Here is a 26,567-nt window from a genome sequence, read left to right on the forward strand (position 1 = left end):
TTTCTGCCACATATATTGTGTTTTGCATTTAGCCCAAAAAGGCTTACTTTGGTTTCCTCTTACCAGAGCATCTTTTTGCACATGCTAGCTGTGTCCCCTGTATGGCTTTTTGCAAACTGCAAATGGACTTCTTTTGGCTTGCTTTTCAAAAATAACTTTCTTTTTGCCAATTTGCAGCACTTTTAGACCTAATACTACTACAAATCTGTCATTCGTCAGGCATCTAGGAAATAGCGACCATAATATTGGACAGTTTCACTTGTCTTTCTCTAGGGAGACTTGTCAGGGAGTCACAAAAACACTGAACTTTAGAAAGGCAAAGCTTGACCAGCTTAGAGATGTCCTTAATCTGGTTGACTGGGACAATGTCCTCAGAAATAAGAATACAGATAATAAATGGGAAATTTTTAAGGACATCCTAAATAGGCACTGTAAGCGGTTTATACATTGTGGGAATAAAAGGACAAGAAATAGGAACAACCCAATATGGCTAAACAAAGAAGTAAGAGAGGCAATTAACAGTAAAAAGAAAGCATTTAAACTACTAAAGTAGGATGGCACCGTTGAAGCTCTAAAAAATTCTAAAAAATAAAAATAATCAGGACGGAGGTTAAAGCCCTAAAATCCGTACCCCAGTGGGAGTCGTCTAGGAAGAGAAAGAGGGTGAGTTTTTCAGGGTCAGGCTCTTCAGTTGACCCTAGAGGGAATGAAGAGTCCTCAGAGCCCTCCACCTCTGCGTCTGCGTCCTCTTCAGAGGAAGATTCCAGTCGTTTCTGCCTAGGTCTGGAACAAGTGGACAAACTAGTCAAGGCAGTCAGAGCTACCATGGGGGTAACAGACACCAGACCTGAACGGTCTGCCCAGGACCTAATGTTCGGGGGTTTAGACCCCAGGAAACGTAAGTCGTTCCCGTTAAACGACAAGGTCCAAAATTTGATTAAGAGGGAATGGAGGAAACCTGAAAGAAAAGGCTCCCTACCACCAGCCTTTAAACGGCGATATCCCTTTGAGGACCCTGTGGTGAATAAATGGGATATAGCCCCGAAATTGGATGCAGCAGTGGCTAAGGCGTCCAAAAAATCCGCTATCCCCTTTGATGACATGGTCTCGTTAAAGGATCCGCTGGATAAAAAGGCGGACTCCTACTTGAAAGGCACATGGGAGATATCGGCTGGCGCCCTGAGACCGGCGGTCGCAGCTACCTGCACGGCCAGATATATGATGGGTCTGGCTGGACCAGCTAGAAACGCAGTTAGAGGACAGAGCCTCGAGGGAATCTATCTTGAAAACCCTACCCACCATCCAGGATGCGGCAGCCTTTTTAGCTGACGCTTCGGCAGATTCCGCAAGAATGGCGGCCAAGGCCGCAGGGCTATCAAATGCAGCCCGACGGGCTTTATGGCTAAAATGCTGGCCCCGGGGATATCCAGGCCAGATCCCGGCTGTGCTCCATCCCGTGTGAGGGGGAATATCTATTCGGACCAGTCCTAGATGAACTCCTGGAGAAGGCTGGCGACGATAAAAAGAAATTCCCTTCTATGCCCACCCCTTCCTATAGACGTCCCTTTGCTAGGAAGAGATTTTTTCAGAGGAGGTCAGAAGGGAGTATTGATAAAGGTAGCAGAGGTGGAGAAGGGCGAAGACTTCTACTCCCCCCCTATTTTTGGTCCGTAAACCAGATAATTCCTACAGGACCATAGTTAATCTGAAAGCATTCAACAGATACCTGGTCATTTGGCCTTTCAAAATGGAAGCGATCAGTTCCACAATAAAGTTGCTGTTCGAAAATTGCTTTATGGTGGTGTTGGATTTAAAAGACGCTTATTACCATATACCCATCTTTGCGTCTCATCAGCGTTTCCTTAGAGTGGCAGTTCATTTGGAGGGGTCGTTAAAGCATTTTCAATATGTCGCCCTTCTTTTTGATATAGCAGTCGCCCCCGGGTGTTCACTAAGGTTATAGCGGAAGTTATGGCCCATCTACGGGAGGCAGACATCCTAGTAATCCCCTACCTGGATGACTTCCTTATTGTAGGCAAAACAGCAGTCCATTGTCTGGATCAATTGCAAAAAGCAAAATCGGCTTTGGAACGATTAGGGTGGCTATTAAACATTAAGAAGTCCCGTCTACAGTCCATGAAGGTCCAGCAGTTCTTGGGCTTAATCCTAGATTCGCAGAATCAGGAATGTCGTCTTCCACCCGAAAAATTAGTTCGCCGACGTCAGCAGGTCTTGAACGCCTCCAATAACCTTACCATGTCTCTCAGGAAGGCAATGTCCCTCCTGGGTTTTCTCTCATCCTGCATCCCCACGGTCCGGTGGGCCCAGTTCCACACAAGGGGGCTACAGGGCGAGGTTTCACACCATCAAAATATCCTGGGCGGTTATCTAGAAGGCCAGTTGACTCTATCCCAACACACTTTGAGATCACTTGAATGGTGGCTAGACGAGAACAATCTAGCCAGAGGGGTACCCTGGGAATATAACATAACCCGAGTAGTCGCCACAGACGCAAGCCCTACGGGTTGGGGAGCCCACATGGGGAAAATCTTGATCCAGGACCTGTGGGAGGGCCATCAGTTGGGAATGTCCTCCAACCTGAAAGAGCTAACAGTCGTATAGCAGGCAGTTAAAAACCTTCTTGTGTATCTACAGGGTCGCCATGTTCGAATATTCTCCGACAATCAGGTCACCGTGGCTTACATCAACCGCCAAGGCGGCACTCAGTCCAGGACCCTGATGGAGGTAGCAGAACGGCTGTTCCAGTGGGCAGAGCAACATCTCCTATCTTTAACAGCTCTGCACATAAAAGGAAGGGTAAACACCACAGCAGACTTCTTAAGCCGCAACCTTCTAAAGCAAGGGGAATGGTCCTTAAAAGCGTCCATCTTCAACCAGATAGTACAAAAATGGGGGCAGCCAGAAGTGGACCTCTTCGCCACCAGAGAGAACAAGAAGGTGCTTCAGTTCTACTCTCTGAATCCCAGGGAGAACCCTCTGGCAGTAGATGCTCTTCTAATCAAATGGGACATCGGCCTAGCATACGCCTTTCCTCCCCTGGCTTTACTACCCCTGGTGATGAGGAAAGTCAGGAAGGACAAAGCGAGGATTATAGTGATCGCCCCGTTTTGGCCCATGAGGGCATGGTTCTCATGCCTCAGGACCATGTCGGTATCCGACCCTTGGGACCTACCAAACATCCCAGACCTCCTGTCCCAGGGCCCAGTTTACCATCCTCAGGTAGCTGTCCTACATCTGACAGCGTGGATTTTGAGCGGGCACTGCTAAAAGAGAGAGTTTTTTCCCCGGCCCTAATTAACACCCTGCTAAAAAGCAGAAAGCCGGTTACAACCAAAATCTACGTGAGGATCTGGAAGAAATTCCTTCAGAGCTCAGGGGTAGTAGCTGGACAGTCCACTCCCATAGCACAGATCTTAGAGTTCTTGCAAAAAGGTCTGGACATGGGACTCTCCACCAGCACCCTTAAGGTACAGGTGTCGGCTCTAGGGGCACTGTTCAACTGCAACATCGCCAGTAACCATTGGATCAATAGGTTTATTAAAGCAACAGGCAGGTCCAGACCAATAGTGAGGAATAAATTTATGCCATGGGATCTAAACCTAGTTCTTACGGCCATGACCGAGGCCCCGTTTGAACCTATCTCATCAGCTTCCACGAAAAACCTGTCCCTTAAAGTGGCTCTCCTGGTAGCGTTGACATCAGCCCATAGAGTGAGTGACATCCAGGCACTATCTAGACTTCCTCCTTACATACAATTCAGGGATGACATGGTAATTCTTACACCCGATCCAGCATACCTGCCTAAAGTAGCCTCCAGTTTCCATAGAACTCAGGAGATAGTTCTTCCATCCTTCCACCCTAATCCCACGAACGATAAGGAAAGGAAATTACACACTCTAGATGTTAGGAGATGTCTCCTAGAGTACATGACAGTTACCGACCCCTGGAAAAGAGATAATGCCTTATTTATTTCCTATCAGGGCACTAGAAAGGGCCTTAGGGCTTCAAAAAGTTCACTAGCGAGATGGATTAGGGAGGCCATTTCTTTAGCATACACCTCAAAAGGCAAACCGGCCACTGGCAAGCTGAGGGCGCATTCCACCAGGGCCATGGCAACCTCTTGGGCAGAGAGATGGGAGGTCTCGATCGACCAGATATGTAAGGCAGCTACTTGGTCCTCTCCGAGCACCTTCTACAACCATTATAGACTAGACCTGGGTGCTTCCTCAGACCTCTCCTTTGGAGTCAGGGTTCTGCAGGCTGTAGTCCCTCCCTAAAGTAATTATTACTCTCTGTAATTCTCTCAGGTGGTGCTGTCATGGACGACCGAATAAATTCGTAGTTACTCACCGGTTAACGGTATTTTTCGGAGTCCATGACAGCACCCGTATATTCCCTCCCTTTAGTTTAATTTGGGTGTGCACTTCTTCCTCTTATATGTACATGGGTATTTAATAGTCGTGTAGAGTATTGTATATAAATTATGCTATTAACCATTGTGGTCCTCTTGTGCCCTGTAAACCATCTGATGCGTGGGAGAGGTGCCACCCTTATGTATCTGTAGGATTTCCTGTTCCTGGAGGGTGGATCCCCTCTCTCAGGTGGTGCTGTCATGGACTACGAAAAATACCGTTAACCGGTGAGTAACTACGACTTTTGAGGGTGCTTTTTTGCAAAGAGGATGACTGCCCCATATTGAAGGGAGGATGGATGAGGTCATGTATTGCAAGATTTCGGCCGACAACCTCCTTCCCCCAATAAGAGCATTAAAGATGGGTCATGGCTGGTTCTTAAGAAGCATTTGAAGGTCCTGGAGTGGCCTAACAAGTCTCCAGACCTCAACCCAATAGAAATGCTTTGGAGGGAGCTGAAACTCAATGTTGCCCGGCAACAGCTCAGAACCTAAAAGATCAAGAGAAGATATGTATGTGTTAGGCGTCGGGTTCCTGTCGCTGCACAGCAGAAATCCCGAGCCTTGCATTCGGCAGTCTCCCATTCCTCTCCGACTGCAGAGGGGGCTGCTTAGCAGACTCATCGATCCCGCTCTGCTCAGACTAGCTCTGTGGGTTTGGTTGGTGCTGCCACCTCTGGTCCAGCTATAGCAATGCATGCTGGTCAGCAGCGAGCTACTCCTGGGACTAAGTCCTCCTTTTGGTCCACTGAGCATGCCCGTGGGACGATCTCTCATTGGAGATCGGAGATCACATGCTCAGGTCCTTCTCCAGCTGGGATTGGACCATCAGGAGGGTCAGGAAGGTCCCGGAAGGACGCTGCTATAAAAGGTTCGCATGGCCGCTCGGCCATGCGATAATATAGAAAAAGATTAGACCATGTGGAGTGAGTGTTGTATGCATGTATGAATGTCTCTGGTGAATGACTCATTATGAAACCCCTACACTTGGTACGCATGTGTTGTGTAGCTTAGCCTGCTAGCGCCCAGGCTGAGGTCCAGTTAGAGGCCGAGTCAGAGACTGCCATCAGCATTCACCGGTGGCTTTGTCTGTATGCCACTGTGCACATAGTCTGCACTCCTCGGTGGTCAGCGTCCATTAGAGGCATCCGCAGGTGCGACGCCACACGCTCAGTAGGTCTAGAGGGACTCAGACCTCGTGTCCTTGGGGCTGAGTTCTGGGACCATTTACTGAGCGCTCTCTTGCCGAGTGCTGTGTGTTTTAACAGGCTCCGGCATTTATGTTTCGCGGTACAGCGGCTCTGTGACGTAACAGAGTCTGCTCCTGTTCACACCGGGTAACGTTAACCCACGTGTGACCTATTGTATACCGCTATATACAGTACATCCGCCATTGCTAAACAGCAGTTTTCCACCTCTGCATGGTGGACCCCGGGCTACGAAAGCACCTTATTATTATTTTATTATTTGGTGCGTTCCGCCAGCCCTACCAGTATGGAGAAGTTGACCAAAATCCCGGCTGCAGTGTGTGCAAACTTGGTCAAGAACTACAGGAAATATCTGCAAACAAAGGTTTCTGTACCAAATATTAAGTTCTGTTTTTCTATTGTATCAAATATTTATTTCATGCCATAAAATGCAAATTATTTATGTAAAAATCATACAATCTGATTTTTTTGGATTTTTTTTTAAGAATGTCTCTCACAGTCGAAGTGTACATAAAAATTACAGACCTCTCCATTCTTTGTAGGTGGAAAATATCATGTCCCATGATTTAGAATCATACAGATAGTATTGCATTTTATTATATTGTTGTTGTCATTACTGTGTATAGATCTGTCCCTTTTAGAGGTTGTCTCCTCCCCCCTCGCATGTGACTCTCATTTCTGTAAGCCCTCCCTTCTTCTCCATCTTTGAGTCTATCTCCATCTTGGAGACACGCGTTTTATACAGCTCTGTATATGGAAAGTCTCTTTTTCCCTACTGTAACTGTGGATTATGCAAGGATTCAGCTCAGAATAAACCTTCTACTGGACTCTTCAAATGTGCTCTTTTCCAGTCGCGTTAACCTCTCTGTGGACATCACTAAACGTGAGAAATGCTAAACAGACGCCATGGGATGGCAGTCTAAGCACCCAACACTTCCAGTTTAGCTATGGAGGCAGAATAGGAACACTTGCAAAATCGCCAGTGTATCAAATACTTATTTTCCCACTGTAATTTATTTTCGGCCACCACCTCGTCTCATAGGTGGTACAAGGCCGATTAGCTGAAACCTCAGTTGACTAGTATTATGTCTTTTCCACGATCCAAAAATAGCAGCGCATGTTTGCTGAATCAAAAGCACTGCCGTTTATTGAACGCAGGTGAATCTCTGTGTTGGTGAAATTTCTCTTGCAGAGACGCTGGTCTAGAAATAGACATTCTGTGTTCTTTAGAGATGTGCCTCATGTCCGTCTCCGCAGGTGAGCCACGGGCGTCTGTGGATGCATAGTGGACATGGGATTGTTAAAAAATCCCATCCACTATGCTGTAATAGCTGACCGCTGTATGTTTGATGGTGTATAAGTACACAGCATCAAACCAGCAGCGATTACTGATCATATGCACATACCCTTAATCTGTAAATTGTGATGTGCATTTGTATTCAGCCCCCCCCCTGATTCAATGCTTTGTAGAACCATTTTTAACTGCAATTACTGCTTCAGTTCTTGTGCGGTAGGTCTTTAACAGACTTTACACATCCACAAGCCAAAATTTTTGCCCATTCTCCCTTGCAAACTATTTTTAGCTCACTGACCTTGGATGGAGAGCATTTGTGAACAGCAATTTTCAAGTTTTGACACAGATTTTTAATGAGATTTAGGTGTGGACTGTGACTGGGCCATTCAAACACATAAATGTGCTTTGATCAAAACCATTCCATTGTAGCTCTGGCAGTATATTTAGGGTCATTGTCATGCTGGAAAGTGAACCTATGCACAAGTCTTTTGTAGCTCCTAAAAGGCTTTCCTTTAGCATTGCCCTGTATTTGGCTCCATCCATTTTCCAATCAACCCTGACCAGCTTTCCTGTCTCTGCTGAAGAAAAGCATCCCCACAGCATGATGCTGACACCACTATGTTTGACGGTGGAGATTGTGTTTTCAGGCTAGCATGTATTAGTTTTCTGCCACATATATTGTGTTTTGCATTTAGCCCAAAAAGGCTTACTTTGGTTTCCTCTTACCAGAGCATCTTTTTGCACATGCTAGCTGTGTCCCCTGTATGGCTTTTTGCAAACTGCAAATGGACTTCTTTTGGCTTGCTTTTCAAAAATAACTTTCTTTTTGCCAATTTGCAGCACTTTTAGACCTAATACTACCTAATAGACCTGACAGAATAACAAATCTGTCATTCGTCAGGCATCTAGGAAATAGCGACCATAATATTGGACAGTTTCACTTGTCTTTCTCTAGGGAGACTTGTCAGGGAGTCACAAAAACACTGAACTTTAGAAAGGCAAAGCTTGACCAGCTTAGAGATGTCCTTAATCTGGTTGACTGGGACAATGTCCTCAGAAATAAGAATACAGATAATAAATGGGAAATTTTTAAGGACATCCTAAATAGGCACTGTAAGCGGTTTATACATTGTGGGAATAAAAGGACAAGAAATAGGAACAACCCAATATGGCTAAACAAAGAAGTAAGAGAGGCAATTAACAGTAAAAAGAAAGCATTTAAACTACTAAAGTAGGATGGCACCGTTGAAGCTCTAAAAAATTCTAGGGAGAAAAATTCTTTATCTAAAAAACTAATTAAAGCTGACAAAAGGGAAACAGAGAAGCACATTGCTAAGGAGAGTAAAACTAATCCCAAACTGTTCTTCAACTATATCAATAGTAAAAGAATCATAAGTGAAAGTGTAGGCCCCTTAAAACTGTGAGGAAAGAATGGTTGTAGATGACGAGGAAAAAGCTAATTTATTAAACACCTTCTTCTCCACAGTATTCACGTTGGAAAATGAAATGCTAGGTGAAATTCCAAGAGACAAAGAAAACCCTATAATAAGGGTCACCAATCTAACCCAAGAAGAGGTGCAATACCTGCTAAATAAAATTAAAATTGATAAATCTCTGGGTCTGGATGGCATACACCCACGAGTACTAAGAGAACTAAGTAATATAATAGACAAGCCATTATTTCTTATATTTAGGAACTTTATAGCGACGGGGTCTGTTCCACAGGACTGGCGCATAGCAAATGTGGTACCAATATTCAAAAAGGGCTATAAAAGTGAACTTGGAAATTATAGGCTAGTAAGTCTAACCTCTTTTGTTGTTAAAATATTTGAAGGGTTTCTGAGGAATATTGTTCTGGATTATCTCAATGAGAATAACTGTGTAACTCCATATCAGCATGGGTTTATTAGGAATTGCTCCTGTCAAAACAAACTAATCAGTTTTTATGAAGAGGTAAGCTATAGACTGGACCAAGGTGAGTCAGTGGATGTGGTATATCTTGATTTTTTCAAAGCGTTTGATATCGTGCCACACAATAGGTTGGTACACAAAATGAGAATGCTGGGTCTGGGTGAAAATGTGTGTAAATGTGTAAATAACTGGCTTAGTGATAGAAAGCAGAGGGTGGTTATTAATGGTATATTCTCTAACTGGGTTGCTGTGACCAGTGGGGTACCTCAGGGGTCGATGTTGGGACCTGTTCTCTTCAATATATTTATTAATGATCTGATAGGAGGTTTACACAGTAAAAAAAATAAAAATCGATATTTTTGTCATGCCGGCGCCCACTGCTGCCGCCGATCCCGGGTCCTCCTTTCTGCCCCCTGCTCACTGCTCCATGCGCCGCTCCCCCAACCTGTCATCCTGCCGCCCGGGCGATCCAGCGCGGTGTCTCCTCTCGCTTCACCTTCCGGCCTGCTCCAGCCCCATGCATGCGGCTTAGGTCGCGGGCGCGCACTCCTCTCCACTCTTAACCCTCTCTGCACCTTCCCAGAGGGGTTAGCGCTCCAATCAGGTGCCAGCATAGGGTATATCAGGCAGCTCCTCCATAATGAAGGTGCCTGATAAGCATGTGCATATTGTACGCTAATTCTGGCCCGTCCTGACTACCTGCTCTGGCCTGATTACCTGCTCCGTCCTTACTACCCGCTCCGTCCTTACTACCCGCTCCGTTCTTACTACCCACTACGTCCTTACTACCCGCTCCGTCTGGACTATCCACTCCGTGCGGATTACCAGCCCAGTCCGGTCTATCTGCTCTGTCCTGATCTCTGTCCCATCCTGTTTCCCGAGCCTTTTCCCCTGTCCAGGTCATCCGTCTTGGTGGCCCCGTCTCCCCAGCCCCGACCGGCTTCAGTCAATCCCCTCTTGAGCCGCCCCTCTTGGTACCAGCTGTCACGGTACTTGACTCCCTCGGGTCTGCCCCTAACGATCCCTGTATAGGGGTCGGCTCCACCTGGTCTGCTCGCTCGTGGGAGCTTTAGAGCCGGGACCCAGAGGGTCCACTCTCGTAGCACATCATTCCCTAGACATCACAATTTGTGGATGATACAAAACTATGTAAAGCAGTCAATACAAGAGAAGATAGTATTCTGCTACAGACGGATCTGGATAAGTTGGAAACTTGGGCCGAAAGGTGGCAGATGTGGTTTAACAATGATAAATGTAAGGTTAAACACATGGGACGAAGGAATCAATATCACCATTACACACTGAATGGGAAACCACTGGGTAAATGTGATATGGAGAAGGACTTGGGGATCCTAGTTAATGATAAACTCTCCTGGAGCAGCCAGTGCCAGGCAGCGGCTGCCAAGGCAAACAGCATCACGGGGTGCATTAATAGAGTTCTGGATACACATGATGTGAGCATAATACTGCCTCTGTACAAATCCCTGGTTAGACCGCACATGGAGTACTGTGTACAGTTTTGGGCACCGGTGCTCTGGAAGGATATAATGGAACTAGAGCTATAGAGGTATAGTACATCCGATGTCAGTATCCCCCGCTTTGATGTGGGCTCCGGTGGTGAGCCCACCTCAAAGCCTGGACATGTCAGCTTCTTTGAACAGCTGACGTGCCCGCAATAGCTGCAGGCAGAATCGCGATCCGCCCGTGGCTATTAACTCTAGCAGCATTTAACTCATGCGTCCAGCCATCGGGCCGGAAAAGCTCTCACCGGTGACCTGCGTCACGTGATCGGGGGTCACCGGTGTGTTGGCATGACAACCAGAGGTTTCCTTGAGACCTCTATGGTTCTTGATTCCGGATTGCTGTGAGCACCACCATGTGTGTATATTCTGACAGAATATAGGCTGAACTGGATAGACAAATGTCTTTTTTCGTCCTTGCTAGCTATGTTACTATGTAATCTTCCATAAAGGCCAGGTTTCTGGTACATTTGGCTAATAGTTGTAACGTGGATAGAAGTTCCCACCTTAGCTGTGCAGCGCCATCAGAGTAATAACCCTGGTCCTCTTGGCTGCTTCTATAATTAGTGCTCTCCTTGTTTTGGATATCTTTACGTGGACAGCCATGTCTTGGTAGATTTGCAGTTGTGCCAAATGCCTTCCATTTTTGCATGATGGATTGAACAGCACTATGAGATGTTCAGAGCTTGGGTTATTTTCTATAGCCTAACCCCATATTACTCTTCTACATTATCTCTGAACTGTCTGATGTGTTGCTTGGTTTACATGATACTGTTTGATGCCTAATGTTCTCAAAGAAACCACAAAGCAGCTGTAGTTATACTGAGAATGAATTACACCCATGTGTACTTAATTTACCTGCTATTTGACTTTTGGAGGCAATTGGTCACTCAGGATTTTAACTAATGGTATCAGACTACAAGTTACAATTTTTAGATTTATATTTGTAAAATTAGAAAGCCATGTATCTTTTCCTTAACACTTCACATATACTTTCTACTTTTGTGTTTGTATATCACATAAATTTCCAATAAAATACATTTGCTTGTGGTTGTAACATGAAAAATGTAGAAACATTCATGGAGTATGAATACAACTGCACGGCACTGTACAAACACACACACAACTCTGATACATGCACGTTTACATACACCCACTCATACATTTCCACATCTTGCATTTGCTTACAAGCGGAAGGTCTTTCAGTTGCTCAGGACCTGTAGCTTCTGTGCAGGTTCCAGTGTTTTCCTCTCCTGTTATGAACCGATCACGTAGATCAGTGCATGGCAGGAGGAAAGGAGGCGCTCTCTCTGTGATCAGGTAGGATGGGGTGTCTGTGTTCTCCTCCATTACAGGAAATTGCACACAGCCTATAAAACAATTAGGCCTTTTAGCAAGAGTTTCTTATGAAAAAAGGATGCCTAAGGCTAGTTTCATACTAGCGTATGTACACGCAGCGCACGGGCGCCCCCTCCGGTCATCTCATAGTAACATAGTAACATAGTAACATAGTTATTAAGGTTGAAGGGAGACTTTAAGTCCATCTAGTTCAACCCATATCCTATCCTAACTTGCCCAAACATGTTGATCCAGAGGAAGGCAAAAAAACCCCATGTGGCAACAGTTAGCTTCACATTGGGGAAAAAAATTCCTTCCCGACTCCACATACGGCAATCAGACTAGCTCCCTGGATCATCGCAATATTAAGGAGACTAGTGTATATACCCTGTAATATTATACTTTTCAAGAAAGGCATCCAGTCCCTTCTTAAATTTTAGTAGGGAATCACTCATTACAACATCATATGGCAGAGAGTTCCATAGTCTCACTGCTCTTACAGTAAAGAATCCGCGTCTGTGAGTATGCTTAAACCTTCTTTCCTCCAGACGTAGAGGATGCCCCCTTGTCCCCGTCACAGGTCTAAGAGTAAAAAGATCATTAGAAAGGTCTTTGTATTGTCCCCGCATATATTTATACATTGTAATAAGATCACCCCTAAGCCTTTGATTCTCCAAACTAAATAACCCCAAGTGTAATAACCTGTCTTGGTATTGCAGACCCCCTAGTTCCCTAATAACCTTGGTCGCTCTTCTCTGCACCCGCTCCAGTTCAGCTATGTCTTTCTTATACACCGGAGACCAGAACTGTACACAGTATTCTAAGTGTGGTCGCACTAGTGACTTCTATAGAGGTAAAATTATGTTCTCCTCATGAGCATCTATGCCTCTTTTAATGCATCCCATTATTTTATTTGCCTTTTTGCCTTTATTTGCATGCGATCTGCGCACCCTATCTTTAGCATAGGGTGTACAGACCGTGCGCTGGCCGTGCGCTAGTAGGATTTTGCGTGCGCTGCTCCCTTTTGACGGTGCTCCGAGCGCACCAAAATACAACATAGTGCACTCGGCGCACAGTCAAAAATCCTACTAGAGCACGGCTAGCGCACGGTCTGCGCACCCTATGCTAAAGATAGGGTGCGCAGATCGCATGCAGCATTGTGCGATAGTAGGAGGAGATGACCGGAGGGGGTGCGGCAGGGGGCAGGGCTTAACGGCGCTGTGCGCTGGTTGTAGATATGCTAGTGTGAAACTAGCCTTATTGTCTGAAAAATTCCCTTGACAATAAACATGCATGCTTGGATCAACCAACTGAGCCTATTTATTGCCATAGAGAGAGTGAGATTAGAAATTTCCAAACATATACAGTATAAAGCCAATAACATAATTTGAGGGGGAGAATTCAGGATCTAACCATGTTACATTTTTAGTTAATGCAATACACATTTTAAAGTGATCGTTTCTTTCTAAAATTGCTGTTTAACATGTACCGGTATATCACTGACTACTGTCATTTTTGTTGTAAATACATCAGTATGCCAGGAGATTTGTCTAATGTGTCTCTTTTTATGCGTATATTTCAGGGACCCAAAGCTGATGAGAAAACACAAGAAAGCCTCATAGAGTCTCCACTCGTATTGTTGATGAACAAGGGGTAATTAATTTGAAATTAGAACTTATTTTTGGATTTTTTTTATAATACAACATTTCTTACTTTTTCCAGTTCTTACTTATTTGCATCAAAACAACAATCTTTTCTGAATTAATCTAGAGGCTTTGTTGAGAGTTAGTAACTTTATCTTAAAGGAAATGTATTGTCTGAATATGACCTATTGTTTCAATCAAGGTTTTATGTTTCAAGAATTTTCTCTAATTTCCCATAAAAAAAGAAAAAAAGAAATGTTCCTGCTCCTTGTAAAAATGTACAAAAATCCTTTATTGAAAAATTTTTCAATTAAAACATGACTGCTCTAGGAGGGATCAGATAGCAAGAAATAAGAAGCGACGCGTTTCGATCACATCCATGATCTTTGTCCAAGCTTGACAAAGAACACGGATCTGATCAAAACGCGTCACTTGTAATGTTTTGCTATCTGATCCGTCCTGGAGCAGTCATGTTTTCATTCAAAAAATTTTTAATAAAGGATATTTAAACATTTTTACAAGGAGCTGGAACATTGTGTTTTTTCCATTAAAAAAATAATAAGTTACAATATTGCAGTTTTCACATTGGCCACTAAGCCTAATAATTAGATCAAATTTCTGTCATGTAGAGATCTCTTCTCAGCCACTATCTCATTATCAGCACAGGCAGGATGATAACAGGCTGATAACAGCAGAAATCAGCTCATGTCCTCCCCTTCCCTGTACATTTTATAATTTATTTATTGTGCTTACTTACCGTATATAGCACCATCATATTCCACAGCACTTTACAGACATTATCTTTACTGTTACCAATGGGGCTCACACTCTAGATTCCCTATGAGTATGACTCTGAACTGTTGGAGAAATCTGGAGTACCGGAGTAAACCTGCGCATACACGGGGAGAACATACAAACTCCTTGCAGATTTTGTCCTTGTGGGATTTGAACCCAGGACCCCAGAGCTGCAAAGCAACAGTGCTAACCACAGAGATCCAGTCCTGCCCAATTGACTTCTGTACAGATTACAGAGCATGCCCATAGAATTCATTGAGCATATCTAGCCCATTTTTATATGATCTATGTAAATTGCATCTCTGAACCGCTAGCCCCTTCCTGCCCTATGACTTTTATGTGTCGTGTTTATTGATGTGGTCGTTTCTCAAGTTTGCTGAGGGTGCCCGCGTTGGTCAGGCAATTTCGGCATGTTTTCTGGCTGTCTAAGAGCCATGAAATATGCAGGCGTGGGGACGTGAACATACCACTCAAGCACCCGCGATACTCGATGCATACCAGAGCACCCTTGGCATACTCGAGTAACGAAGACTTGTGTTCATCACTAGTTGTGTCGAAGAGTAACAGACAGCTTTTTTTAGTATCTCTACTCAGAAATATACATGATAAATATTTTACTTTTTTTTCAGTTTGTAGAGTTTAAGGTTATTGCTTCTATTTTAAGGACATTATTAAAAAAAATAAATTATTGCAGTGTTTTTGTTTCTTACTGAATGCTAAGAATTGGATTGGCGTTTATAAACACATTTTTATTAACGTCAGATCCCAGTCAAATGCAGTTGTGTGCACCCTACGAATCAAGTCTGAGACTGGAGATCACAATTACAAGGTGCAAATGTTACCCACTGAGACCATTGGAGACCTGCGAGCCCTCCTTTCACTACATGGGTGAGTACTGCTCCTGAATACGCTGGATTTGCTCAATTGCTGCATTACCAAATCTTTTCATTTTTTATTAACAGAGCTCCTGATGTTTCATCCTGTGATATAATCAGCGGATTCCCCCACCATGTTTATGACAATTACTCTTGTACTCTACAAGATGCAGGACTTGTACCAAACGCATTGCTCCTACTTAGAAGAAAGAAGCCAAAAAGCACTGAAAACACAAGAAATTTCTCATGACAAAACAACTCTGGTGTGATTTTTTTTAAAGAGTTAATGTAACACATGAAGCAGATAATTATTACACTTGCATTGATTACTAATATAATATGTTTTATCTGAGAGTACTAATGTATCCAGGAAAGCAGGGAGCATAAGTAATAAATTTTTCGTTCCACAAATAACTTTACTTCAACTTTTTCAAATCATCAGGTAATTCTGAAGTTACTCACATGTTCAAAGGTCGGCACCTCACATCTCTCTCGTCTGGTGTGTTATTCCTATAGTAAGTATTCTGTGCATACCAGGGTAAATCCATAGGAATTCCCACAGGAACATTCACCATTGCGCATAAAGAGAACCTCTTCTATCCTGCAATAACCTGAGCAAATAAACGTGCTAATAGCATCTTACATTCTGATGGACTTGATCCAGCCCTTTAACATTTTGTTACACATGAATTGTGGCCTATAAAAGTTCATGCTTGGCCAGCAGAGATTCAACAATTCTTTCAGATGCTCCATCTCCTCTTCTGCTTTCCAATTTTGCAAGAACCTCAACACAAAATATTAGAGCTCCATGCTTGAGATCGCTGGCCAATCTTGACAAAATAAACAACTTGTATCTAAAATTTATGAGCAATTTACAGGATTTATGAAATGGCTATAAATGACAGCATACTATGAGGATTCCAGGGTTGTAACTTTTGGTCCTCCAAGTGATTTCAATGGGAAAAAGCACCTATAGAACGCATGAATACTAGTTGAAACTATGGATGTGATCCCACATCAACATAGAGAGTTGTCTGGACATATATTGAGGATGTATGTCTTCCGTGGGTCAGCGATTTTTCGGTGATCGGATCTTACATCCAGCTACCACCGGAGTTAGTAGCAGTTGTTCAGCTGGGGGGACCAGGACCAAGACCTCCACCAATTTAATACTATTGACTTATCGTAATGACAGGTCGACAAGATTATATGTCTGGACAATCTCTCTGAATATGTCTTTTTTGCTAGCTTTATCATCAGTTTATCTATACATCAAATTCCTTCCTGACATGTTATTTCTAGAGCTACTGCCAAATTTCTATGCCAAAATAACCTAATCCAGACTTCAAATTAGGGAATATTCCTTTTAGTTTCTGTCTCAAGTTCTCCTCTCTTGAGGAATTTAAAGAAGCACTCCTGCAAACATTTTTCTTTTGCTTACCATCAATAGTCTAGTTGTTGAAATTTTTTAACCCCACCTCAGTTACATCCATACATCCTTCCTCTCCCATTCCCCTTCATTTTAGGAAGTTGGATCATCTGATCTCCAGTCTGACATCCTGTTCAATACATGCATCAATCTGTAGGCAAGATGTCAATCTTTGGCATCCTGTGAACCGCAGGATCAACATTACCTGTCAAGTCTTTCTTGATAGCTCTTGACCTCTTCTCCATGATTCCCCCTCCCTGATCATTAGTATCTCAATCAGTGCAGCTAAAGGTCTTAGTTAAGCCTTAAATCTGTTGTCCGATACCTAAAATGCCATCATAAATATCTACACTTTTGAAGCTTGCTTTATTTTAAAATGCCCTACTCTTCTGACTATACAGCTAGTTTTTATACCAGCTTTTTTTACTACTTTACTGCCTGTGACATTTGTGGAGTGCGAAACAAGACCTCATCCGGAGAATGTCCCTGCATTCCCTTCTCCCTTCCATCACCCTGCTTGGAACAAGACATAATTAGGGAGCAGTGATGCCATCCGTTACCACACAGTTACACAGTTTCATAGTCACCCTCTGATGATAGCCAGAGTCATTAGCTCTGATAGAGACTAAGAACGGTAACCTCAGTGCGGGAACACTTCTGTTACTGCTGGCCAGCGGCTTGCTTATCTGAAACAGATTATCATGGGTCGGTGATAGCAGTGTGAGCAGAGGCGTATCTAGGCTTCCTGGCACCCAGGGCAAGAATTTGGTTTGGCGCCCCCCCCCCAAGTACATATGCGACTTGCACACTTAGCCATGTACCCACAAGCTGCTCTCACTAATGCTCTCAATGTTCAGTAAAAAACTGTAAGCAGGAAGAGAAGCTCGTTGTCAAGTATGAAAATCGCATATGAGTGAAGTGTCCGTGTGATGACTACTGGAACCTGCAGAGCTGAATCCTGACATTGCAGCTTCTGAATTCTCACAACGAATGCACTGCACACATTTAGGATTCTCCCTTGCCAATGTACAGTCATGTCAGCACAAGTATGTGATTTATTTACTTCTGGCCACACTCCAACTAGACGTGCCCGGCCTCGCTCCGTTCATTTTCATTGAGTGAGGCCACACATGTCTAGTCAGCATGTGACCGCATGTATGTAAATTACCAGCATGAGAGAATCCTAACAGCGTTCAGTGCGCACTGTGAGAATTCAGACGTCTGCAGTCACATAGAATGACTGCAGACTCCGTACAAACCTGGACAACCCCTTTAATGTTCCTAACAAATAAAAACATGAGAATAAGTCAGTAGCACAAATAACATTTACATCCAAGTACCTTATAGATGACGTCGTCTCTGGAGTCGTTCTCCTTTTCTTCTTCTTGTCCAAACCCCATGATGAGTTTTCTCACCCACATCTTGTCTCTGCAGACTTCCATATTCTCCGGTCTTCTGCAGCAAATCTCCACACGATGCCCTTAAAGATAGAAGTGTCATTATAATGCCCCTAAATACAAATACAGTATCTGTAATATACTGTGGCCTCACACTATTCCCCTCCCTCCTCTGACATCCCTCTGTTCACCATACTGTCTCATCATATATTTACCCCCTCACTCTCTATACTGTCTGCTCACACATACCCCTGACTCCCTATACTGTGTCCACATTAACCCGTTCGCTCCCCATACTGTCTGCACCCAACCCCCATACTGTTTCCTCATACATACTCTGTGTCGTCAAATCTCCCCACACACATTAAATCCCCCATCCCCACTCCAAATCCCTCACACACATTAAATAACCCCCATCCACACTCCAAATCCCTCACACACATTAAATAACCCCCCATCCCCACTCCCAAATCCCCCCCACATTATGTACCCCCACTCCAAATCCCCCACACATTAACCCCATCCCCACTCCAAATCCCCCACACATTAAATAACCCCCATCCCCACTCCCAAATCCCCCCACACATTATGTACCCCCCACTCCACATCCCCCACATATTAACCCCATCCCTACTCATTAACCCCCCAAACAATAACCCCCATCCCTACTCATTAATTCCATCCCCACTCTTTAACCCCCCGTCCATACTCCCAAATCCCCAACACATTATGTACCCCCACTCCAAATCCCCCACACATTAACCCCCATCCCCACTCATTAACCCCCAGACATTAATTCCATCCCCGCTCATTAACCCTCCACAAATTAATTCTATCCCCCACTCAATAACCCCCATCCCCACTCATTAACCCCCACACATTAACCCCCATCCCCACTCATTAACCCCCACACATTAACCCCCATCCCCACTCATTAACCCCCCGGACATTAATTCCATCCCCACTCATTAACCCTCCACAAATTAGTTCCATCCCCACTCAATAACCCCCATCCCCACTCATTAACCCCCACACATTAACCACCATCCCCACTCATTAACCCCCCACACATTAACCCCCATCCCCACTCATTAACCCCCCACACATTAACCCCATCACCACTCTTTACCCCCCACACAGTAACCCCCATCCCCACTCTTTAACCCCCCCACACAGTAACCCCCCACTCATTAACCCCCATCCCCACTCATTAACCCCCCACGCATTAACCCGATCGCCACACATTAACACCCCCCATCTTCGGTGGTTTCTTCAGCTCCACATTGGAGCACACTTACCACCAGCGCTGAGCGTTCACTCTGGGCGCTGGGGAGTGATGTCAGCAGCATGATCACATGACATGTCACGCTGCTGACGTCGCTCTGGCCCGGCGGTCAGAGCTGCAATTGTACTGGCGTCTATACAGATGCCAGTACAATTGTTCCCTGGGAGTCAGCACGCGCACCTTCTCTGCGCCAACTGTCAGCTTGACAGCTGACAGAGAGAACCGCCACTCTCAGGCCAGGGGGGTGGCAGAACACAGCCGCCAGGGAGGACACTGCGGACCGCTGCATTAGGCAGCCCGGACTGCGCCCCCTGCCGGCTGCGCCCAGGGCAACTGCCCCGGTTGCCCCCCCCTAGATACGCCCCTGAGTGTGAGAACACTTGTGTTGCTGCCTGATGATGACGCACATCAGGATGTTGATAGAAGCAGGGTGAGTGAGGGCAGCGCTGTCCCACACAGCCGCTGTGGTCACTTCTTTCACAATTTATGGAAAGTTGACTATGATGGAAGGTGTGGTAAGTGACCTGATTCAGGACAAGGTGATAAAGGAGAGAAATGAGTGTAAATCCATACTCCTGATTATGTCTCCCCTCAAATTGAATGTCACAAGAGGGAAAGTAAAAAAAAAGCACATATAGGATGGGCAATAGATGAATAGGGAGAAGAGTAGATTTTTTTAAAATAAAACAAAGCACAAAAGGGCATTTTAACCTCTTAACGACTTATGACCAACTATGCCAGGAGGCTACCCACCTTTGATGCAGGCTCCCACTCCGAGCCTGCATCTTTCCCTGCAGGTGATGGTTGTGATATTCATACATCATTTGCCTCTAGCATCCTCGGGTGGAGTGAACTTCTGCCTATGGCTCTTAACCTGTTAAATGTTGCCTTCAATCTGTGACAGCGGCATTTACAATGTCACGGCAGTAATCGCACCGCTCTATCCCCTCATCAGCGCTCCCGCAACACACCGATATGTTGCCATGACAGCCAGGGGTCTGCTGAAGACCCCTGTGCCTGTCAGCACTGTACTTGTGCGAAGCCAGCGTGAGTGTCACAATGTGACTGGCCTTGCGTGATGCGACCCGACGGTCGGTCACAAACCAAAAATAGACAAACAAGGGGACACCAGGGACACAATTACAACGGTGGGCCCTGCAATAGGGATTGGGGAAATGGACATGTCCTTCACTCCCCTAAGATAGAGCCCTGAACTCTCCTCACGTTCCCAATACAGGTTCTTTCAACCTGTCGCCGACCAGCATACCTAGGTCCCTCACTTGCCCTGCACCTGGTTGGTAATAATGTCACGATGTGACTGGCCTTGCGTGACGCGACCTGATGATTGGTCGGTCACAAAACCAAAAAAAGACAAGGGGACACAATTACAACAGTCGGCCCTGCAATAGGGAATGGGGAAAGGGGCACCTCCTGCACTCCCCTAAGTTAGAGCCCTGAACTCTCCTCATGTTCTCTATACAGGTTCTTTCAACCTGTCGCCGACCAGGATACCTAGGTCCCTCACTTGCCCTTTACCTATCCCTTACTAGGGAACTGGCAAGTGCGGACACTGGTCCCACCGCTGTACTAATAAGACACCAAGGAAAATAACAGACAGGGAAAAACAAACAATACTTAGCTTGCTCTGCAGTCATGCATCGGACCGCAGAGTAAGGCACCCGAACATAGCTTCCAGCAGGAAAATCACTGCTCCAGATCAGCTGCAAACACCACTGCTCAATATATCTTCTCTCTTCAGAAAGGTTGGCTTCCAAATGACCTGTATTACCAACAGTCAGCTGGCGTACCAGGTGACCATATATAGGAAGGTGGGAGTGCTTTTCACCTGCTGACTAACTAAACATGTAGTAACACCAGAGGCCACCGGGGGGGCAAAATCTCACCAGCAGACTAACTAAACTTGTAGTCACACATCCTTCATCTCATAGTCCCATGCCCATATACCCATCATACATATCCTCCATCCCATAGTCCCGTGCCCATATACCCGTCATACATATCCTCCATCCCATAGTCCAGTGCCCACATACCCATCACACATCCTCCATCCCATAGTCCCGTGCCCATATACCCATCATACATATCCTCCATCCCATAGTCCAGTGCCCATATACAGTGGCATTTAAAAGTTTGGGCACCCCTGGTCAAAATTACTGTTATTGTGACCAGTTAAGCAAGTTGAAGATGGAATGATCTCTAAAAGGGTTAAAGTTAAAGATGACACATTTTCTCTGTATTTTAGGCCAAAAAAATTATATATTGTCATTTTTTACATTTTAAAAATTACAATAAGGAAAATAGGCCAATGCAAAAGTTTGGGCACCCTGCATAGTTAGTACCTAGTAGCACTCCCTTTTAAAATATCACAGCTTGTAAACGCTTTTAGTAGCCAGCCAAGAGTCTTTCAATTCTTGTTTGATGGATTTTCATCCATTCTTCCTTGGAAAATTCTTCCATTTTTGTGAGATTCCTGAGTCGTCTTGCATGCACTGCTATTTTGAGGACTAGCCACAGCTTTTCAATGATGATCGAATCGGGGGACTGTGAGGGCCATTGAAAAACCTCTAGCTATCGCCTTTTGAGGTAGTCTATTGTGGATTTTGATGTGTGTGATCATTATCCATTTGTAGAAGCCATCCTGTTTTCAAATTCAGCTTTTTTACACATGGTGTTATGTTTGCATCAAGAATTTGTTGAAATTTCATTGACTCCATTCTTCCCTCTACCTGTGAAATGTTTAATGTGCCATTGTCTGCAACACAACTCCAAAGCATGATTGATCCATCCCCATGCTTAATGGTTGGAGAGATGTTGTTTTCCTGAAATTCTATGCAATTTTTTCTCTGCACATACCTTTGATCATTGCGACCAAAGAGTTTTATTTTAACTTCAACGATTCACAGGACTTGTATGCATTGTATCCAATGCATTTTAGAATGCATTGGGCTTGTTTAGATGTTCTTTTGCATACCTCTGATGCTAAATTTTATGGTGAGGGTGCAGGAGAGATTTTCTTCTGATGACTCTTCCATGAAGGCCATATTTGATAAGGTGTTTCTGAACAGTAGAACAATTACCACAACTCCAGAATCTTCTAAATCTTTCTGAAGGTCTTTTGCAGTCAAGTGGGGGTTCTGATATGTCTTTCTAGCAATCCTACAAGCAGCTCTCTCTGAAATTTTGCTTGGCCTTCCAGACCTTATCTTGACCTCCACTGTTCCTGTAAACTGCTATTTGTGAATTATATATTGAACTGAGGAAAGGACAACTTGAAAACGCTTTGCTATCTTCTTATAGCCTTCTCCTGCTTTGTGGGCCTCCACCATTTTTCATTTTAAGAGTGCTAGGCAGCTGCTTAAAAGAACCCATGGTGGCTGTTTTTTCGCACGAGGTTACAGGAGGCTATGTGTTTCTAAACCAGTGGAATCTGCATCAGCTGGCCTTTCCTAATATTGAGGGTGAAGAAGCCATATCCCTTACAGGCTAATTAAGGTCTGAAACCTTGGTCAAAGTTATCTGAGCACACAAATCTCCAAAGGTGCCCAAAGTTTAGCATCGGACCATTTTTCTTTTTGTAATTTTTAAAATGTGAAAAAATGACAATGTGTATTACTTTTTAGCCTAAAATACAAAACAAATGTGTCATCTTTAACTTTAGGCCTTTTAGAGGTCATTTTATCTTAACTGTTCACAATAACAGTAATTTTGACCAGGGGTGCCTAAACTTTTGCATGCCACTGTACCAATCACACATCCTCCATCCCATAGTCAACCATTATGACATCATAATGAGCGGCGGGGCTTGCAACCTATGATGACATCAGCGTCACCATGGCAACCATTATGACATCATAATGAGGGGCAGGGCTTGATGCACACACACTTTTTCCCCATTATGTAGATAGGCGCTGTGCTCTCTTTATTATGATTTAGTGAGTGAAGTATACGTCCACAAATTTAGTGCTAATTGTGTGAAAAGTGGCTAGAAATTAATCAAGAGAGGATAGTACACTAAATAACTTAAAATTATATAACAGTGAATAAGAACAACTATTTATATTAAGACTTCAGGGATTTCATTTAATCCATGGGGTTTGAGTGTATATAGTCTATAGATCTCCTTACGATTTAATTTCTGTATCCTATCAGGAGTATTGATAGGGATATGTTCAATGGGATTTATTTTTAATTCATTATAGTTTTTATTATGTGCAATAGAGAAATGCCTGGACAAACCATGAAGAAGATATATTTTACGGATATTGTGTCTATGGGAATTTAATCTTAGATGTAGAGGTTGGATGGTCCTGCCTACATACTGTTTTCCACAATTATATTCAATCATATAGGTAACATGGTCTGTTAAACAATTAAGAAATTGATAGGGAAAATTTCTTCAGTTGAAGATGAAAAATTGATAGACCCATGATTGATAGTGTGACAACATAAAAAAATTTTTAAAGGGATTTTTAAATGTGGCTCAAAAAACTGTTTACCGTATGTTGTCGTACAGAAGTCTTTTTATAAATAGTTGCTTTTATTCAATTTTATATAATTACTAGCTGAAGAGCCCGACGCTGCCCGGGCATAGTAACTAACTGTGGTGAGTTATAGCAAATTATAATTATCCTCCATCCCATAGTCCCGTGCCCATATACCCATCATACATATCCACGATCCCATAGGCCCATGCCCATATATCCATCATTAGTGTTGAGCATTCTGATACCGCAAGTATCGGGTATCGGCCAATATTAGCTGTATCGGAATTCCGATACTGACTTCCGATACTTTTTTCATATCGGATACCGGAATCGGAAGTTCCCATAATGCTATGAGCCCGCTCGCTTTGATTCAGCCAATGGGAATCCTCAGAAGTGTGGGCACATCCTGTTAGGCATGTAGGCATGTTAACTATTGGCATAGCTGTGATTGGCTGCTTAAATGATGTCATGATGCACTATAAAAGCCTTCGCCGCCATTTCTGGTCACTCTGCTGTGAATTCAGTTAGGGACAGGCTGCTGTTGAAGATTGTGAGGGACAGTTAGAAATAGCGATTCTACAAAACATATTGTGCTTTAACCAGGCTACATAAACCACCACTGCAGCTTTCTTTTCCCTAGCAGCAGTGTTCACAGCTGTCTGCAAGGGCTGTGTGAGTGCAGCTCACGCTGTGGAGAGGGTCCTGCAGCCACGTCTGGTTGTAGGCCACCCAGCGTGCATCACTGCTGCCTCATACATATTTTTCTTTTTGAGCTGCTTATTTTTCAAAAATTCTATCTAGTGTGCTTCCATCCGTATCCATATACGTTGGTTGGAAACACTAGTAGTAGACAGCGGAGCCTTTCTGCAGCCTTTCAGTGCTAGTGCCCACTTAGCTGCACTGTTCACGGCTGTCTGAGAGGTCTCTGACTGTGTGTGAGTGCAACTCACGCTGAGTAGTGTGTCCTGTAGCTACGTCTGGTTGTAGGCCGCTCAGCGTGCGTCACTGCCTCACACATATTTTTCTTTTATTGCAGCTCATTTTTTCTTCTCCTATTAGTGTGCACCCATCCGTATCCATATACGGTGGTTGCAAACACTCTAGGAGTAGACAGCGGAGCCTTTCTGCAGCCTTTCAGTGCTAGTACCCACTTAGCTGCACTGTTCACGGCTGTCTGAGAGGTCTCTGACTGTGTGTGAGTGCAGCTCACGCTGAGTAGTGTGTCCTGCAGCTACGTCTGGTTGTAGGCCGCTCAGCGTGCGTCACTGCCTCACACATATTTTTCTTTAATTGCAGCTCATTTTTTCTTCTCCTATTAGTGTGCATCCATCCGTATCCATCTACATTGGTTGGTTGCAAACACTATATAGGAGTAGATAGAGGAGCCTTTTTTCTGGCTTGTGCCCTTCAGCTGCAGCCAGATTAGTATTACCCAATTTTTTTGGAGCCTCATCTTTTGCATTGTAGGTTACCTGCCTGCATTGTAATAGCTCCAAAAAGTTGGTGATACTATCACTTTCAAATCTTTGGTCACATCGTTTTAGTTTTTTTTCACAAAAAAAACAATAAAGTTCACCAAACACTACATTTGAAAGTTGTGTAGGCCACATTAGCTCCTATTAAAGTGTAGTCCACACACACACTTCATAAAATTTGTGTTTCTTCTACCTGTAACCAGCTGTTCAGGAATAAGCACACCAAGCCCCCCCCTTTGTACTTTTCTGCCTATCTTTATCAGTCTAGCAAGATGAAGAAGGCAGGGAGTAAGGCACGTGGGCATGGAGTTTCAGCAGGGAGAGGACGTGGGGATTCTGCAGGGAGAGGACGTGGGGATTCTGCAGGGAGAGGACGTGGGGATTCTGTGCCTGCTGCGGGCACCAGTGAGTCAGCATCCCCCAGTTTTAGCAGGCAACTGTCCTTTATGCGCAGCTTTGTAGGACCTCGCCGTACCCCACTGCTGCGGGAGGAACAAATTGAAGCCATTGTCGGATGGATGGCAGCTAACGCATCGACTTCAATTACTTCCACATCCTCTCAGGGCCAGAGCACCGAAGAGCAACCATCTGTCTCTTCACCACCTGCCAAAGTGCCCAGGCAGTCAGAGAGCCCTGGACAGGAGCCATCACAGTCTCTACTTCTGTTCTCTGAATCTGTTGGCTTGGAAAGAGGGGGCCAGCCAAGCAGCATTCCAGAATGTGAAGAAGAGGGAGTATGCAGTGATGCACAACTTCTTTGTCCCTCTGAATCTGAAGAGGCGGGTGGGCCAGTGCCTATGGTCAGCACACCTCAGTACGCATCAGATGATGATGAGACACAGGTGCCACTTTTTGGTGCGTACGGTGCTGGCGAGACAACCCAGGAGAAGCACGTGTTTGAAGAGGGGAGTGTAGATGATGAGTTCCTTGACCCATCATGGTGTGAGGAACAGGAAGGTGGTGGGAGCAGCTCTGAGGAAGAGATTCCCTGAATGGTCAAAACAGGAGGGAGAGGGAGGGGGCAGACTTGGTTGCCTGTAGCCTCCACTTCGGCACCCGTTAGGAGCATTCCTCTTTCAAAAGCCAAAACGGGCGCTCCCAAGACTTGCAGTGCGTGGTCCTTTTTTGACACAGTTGCAGATGACATTTGCTTTGTCAAATGCAAGCTGTGTCATCAGAGTCAAAAGAGGGAAAAATGTCAGCAACCTCAATACCACTAATATGTGGAAGCATGTGCGGACCAAGCACGAGGTGGAGTTACACAGACACACTGAAAACGTAGGCCAACGTACAGCACCACCTACCACCTCTTCAGCTCATGTTGGGGCCTCTTCCTCCAGCTCACACACAGCTGGTTCGGCTTCCTCACAGGATCGCCAAGGAAGAACCTCTGGCACTGTTGTCCGGAGACCCTGTGACATTCCACCCACAGCACCACGTTCCCAGGCCACTCAACAGCC

At 44.6% G+C, this 26,567-nt stretch overlaps 1 protein-coding gene across 2 annotated transcripts in view; it reads left to right on the forward strand.

Annotated features, from left to right (window-relative positions):
• Window positions 1–15,467, forward strand: part of UBXN11 (UBX domain protein 11) — a 522,546-nt gene extending 507,079 nt beyond the window's left edge. Inside the window, exons 10-12 of one of the 2 annotated variants that reach the window (XM_073564590.1) lie at window positions 13,286–13,356; window positions 14,904–15,029; window positions 15,104–15,467. In XM_073564590.1, coding sequence (XP_073420691.1) covers window positions 13,286–13,356; window positions 14,904–15,029; window positions 15,104–15,266 — 360 coding nt within the window. In that variant the 3' untranslated portion in view covers window positions 15,267–15,467. The remainder of the gene's footprint in view (window positions 1–13,285; window positions 13,357–14,903; window positions 15,030–15,103) is intronic. The other variant, XM_073564588.1, reaches the window with a different exon arrangement.
• Window positions 15,468–26,567: the final 11,100 nt, after the last annotated feature.

The sequence above is a fragment of the Dendrobates tinctorius genome, unplaced genomic scaffold (genome assembly GCF_039654945.1).
Source record: "Dendrobates tinctorius isolate UK_male_01 unplaced genomic scaffold, ASM3965494v1 ptg000015l, whole genome shotgun sequence".
In the NCBI taxonomy this organism is placed as follows: Eukaryota; Metazoa; Chordata; class Amphibia; order Anura; family Dendrobatidae; genus Dendrobates; species Dendrobates tinctorius.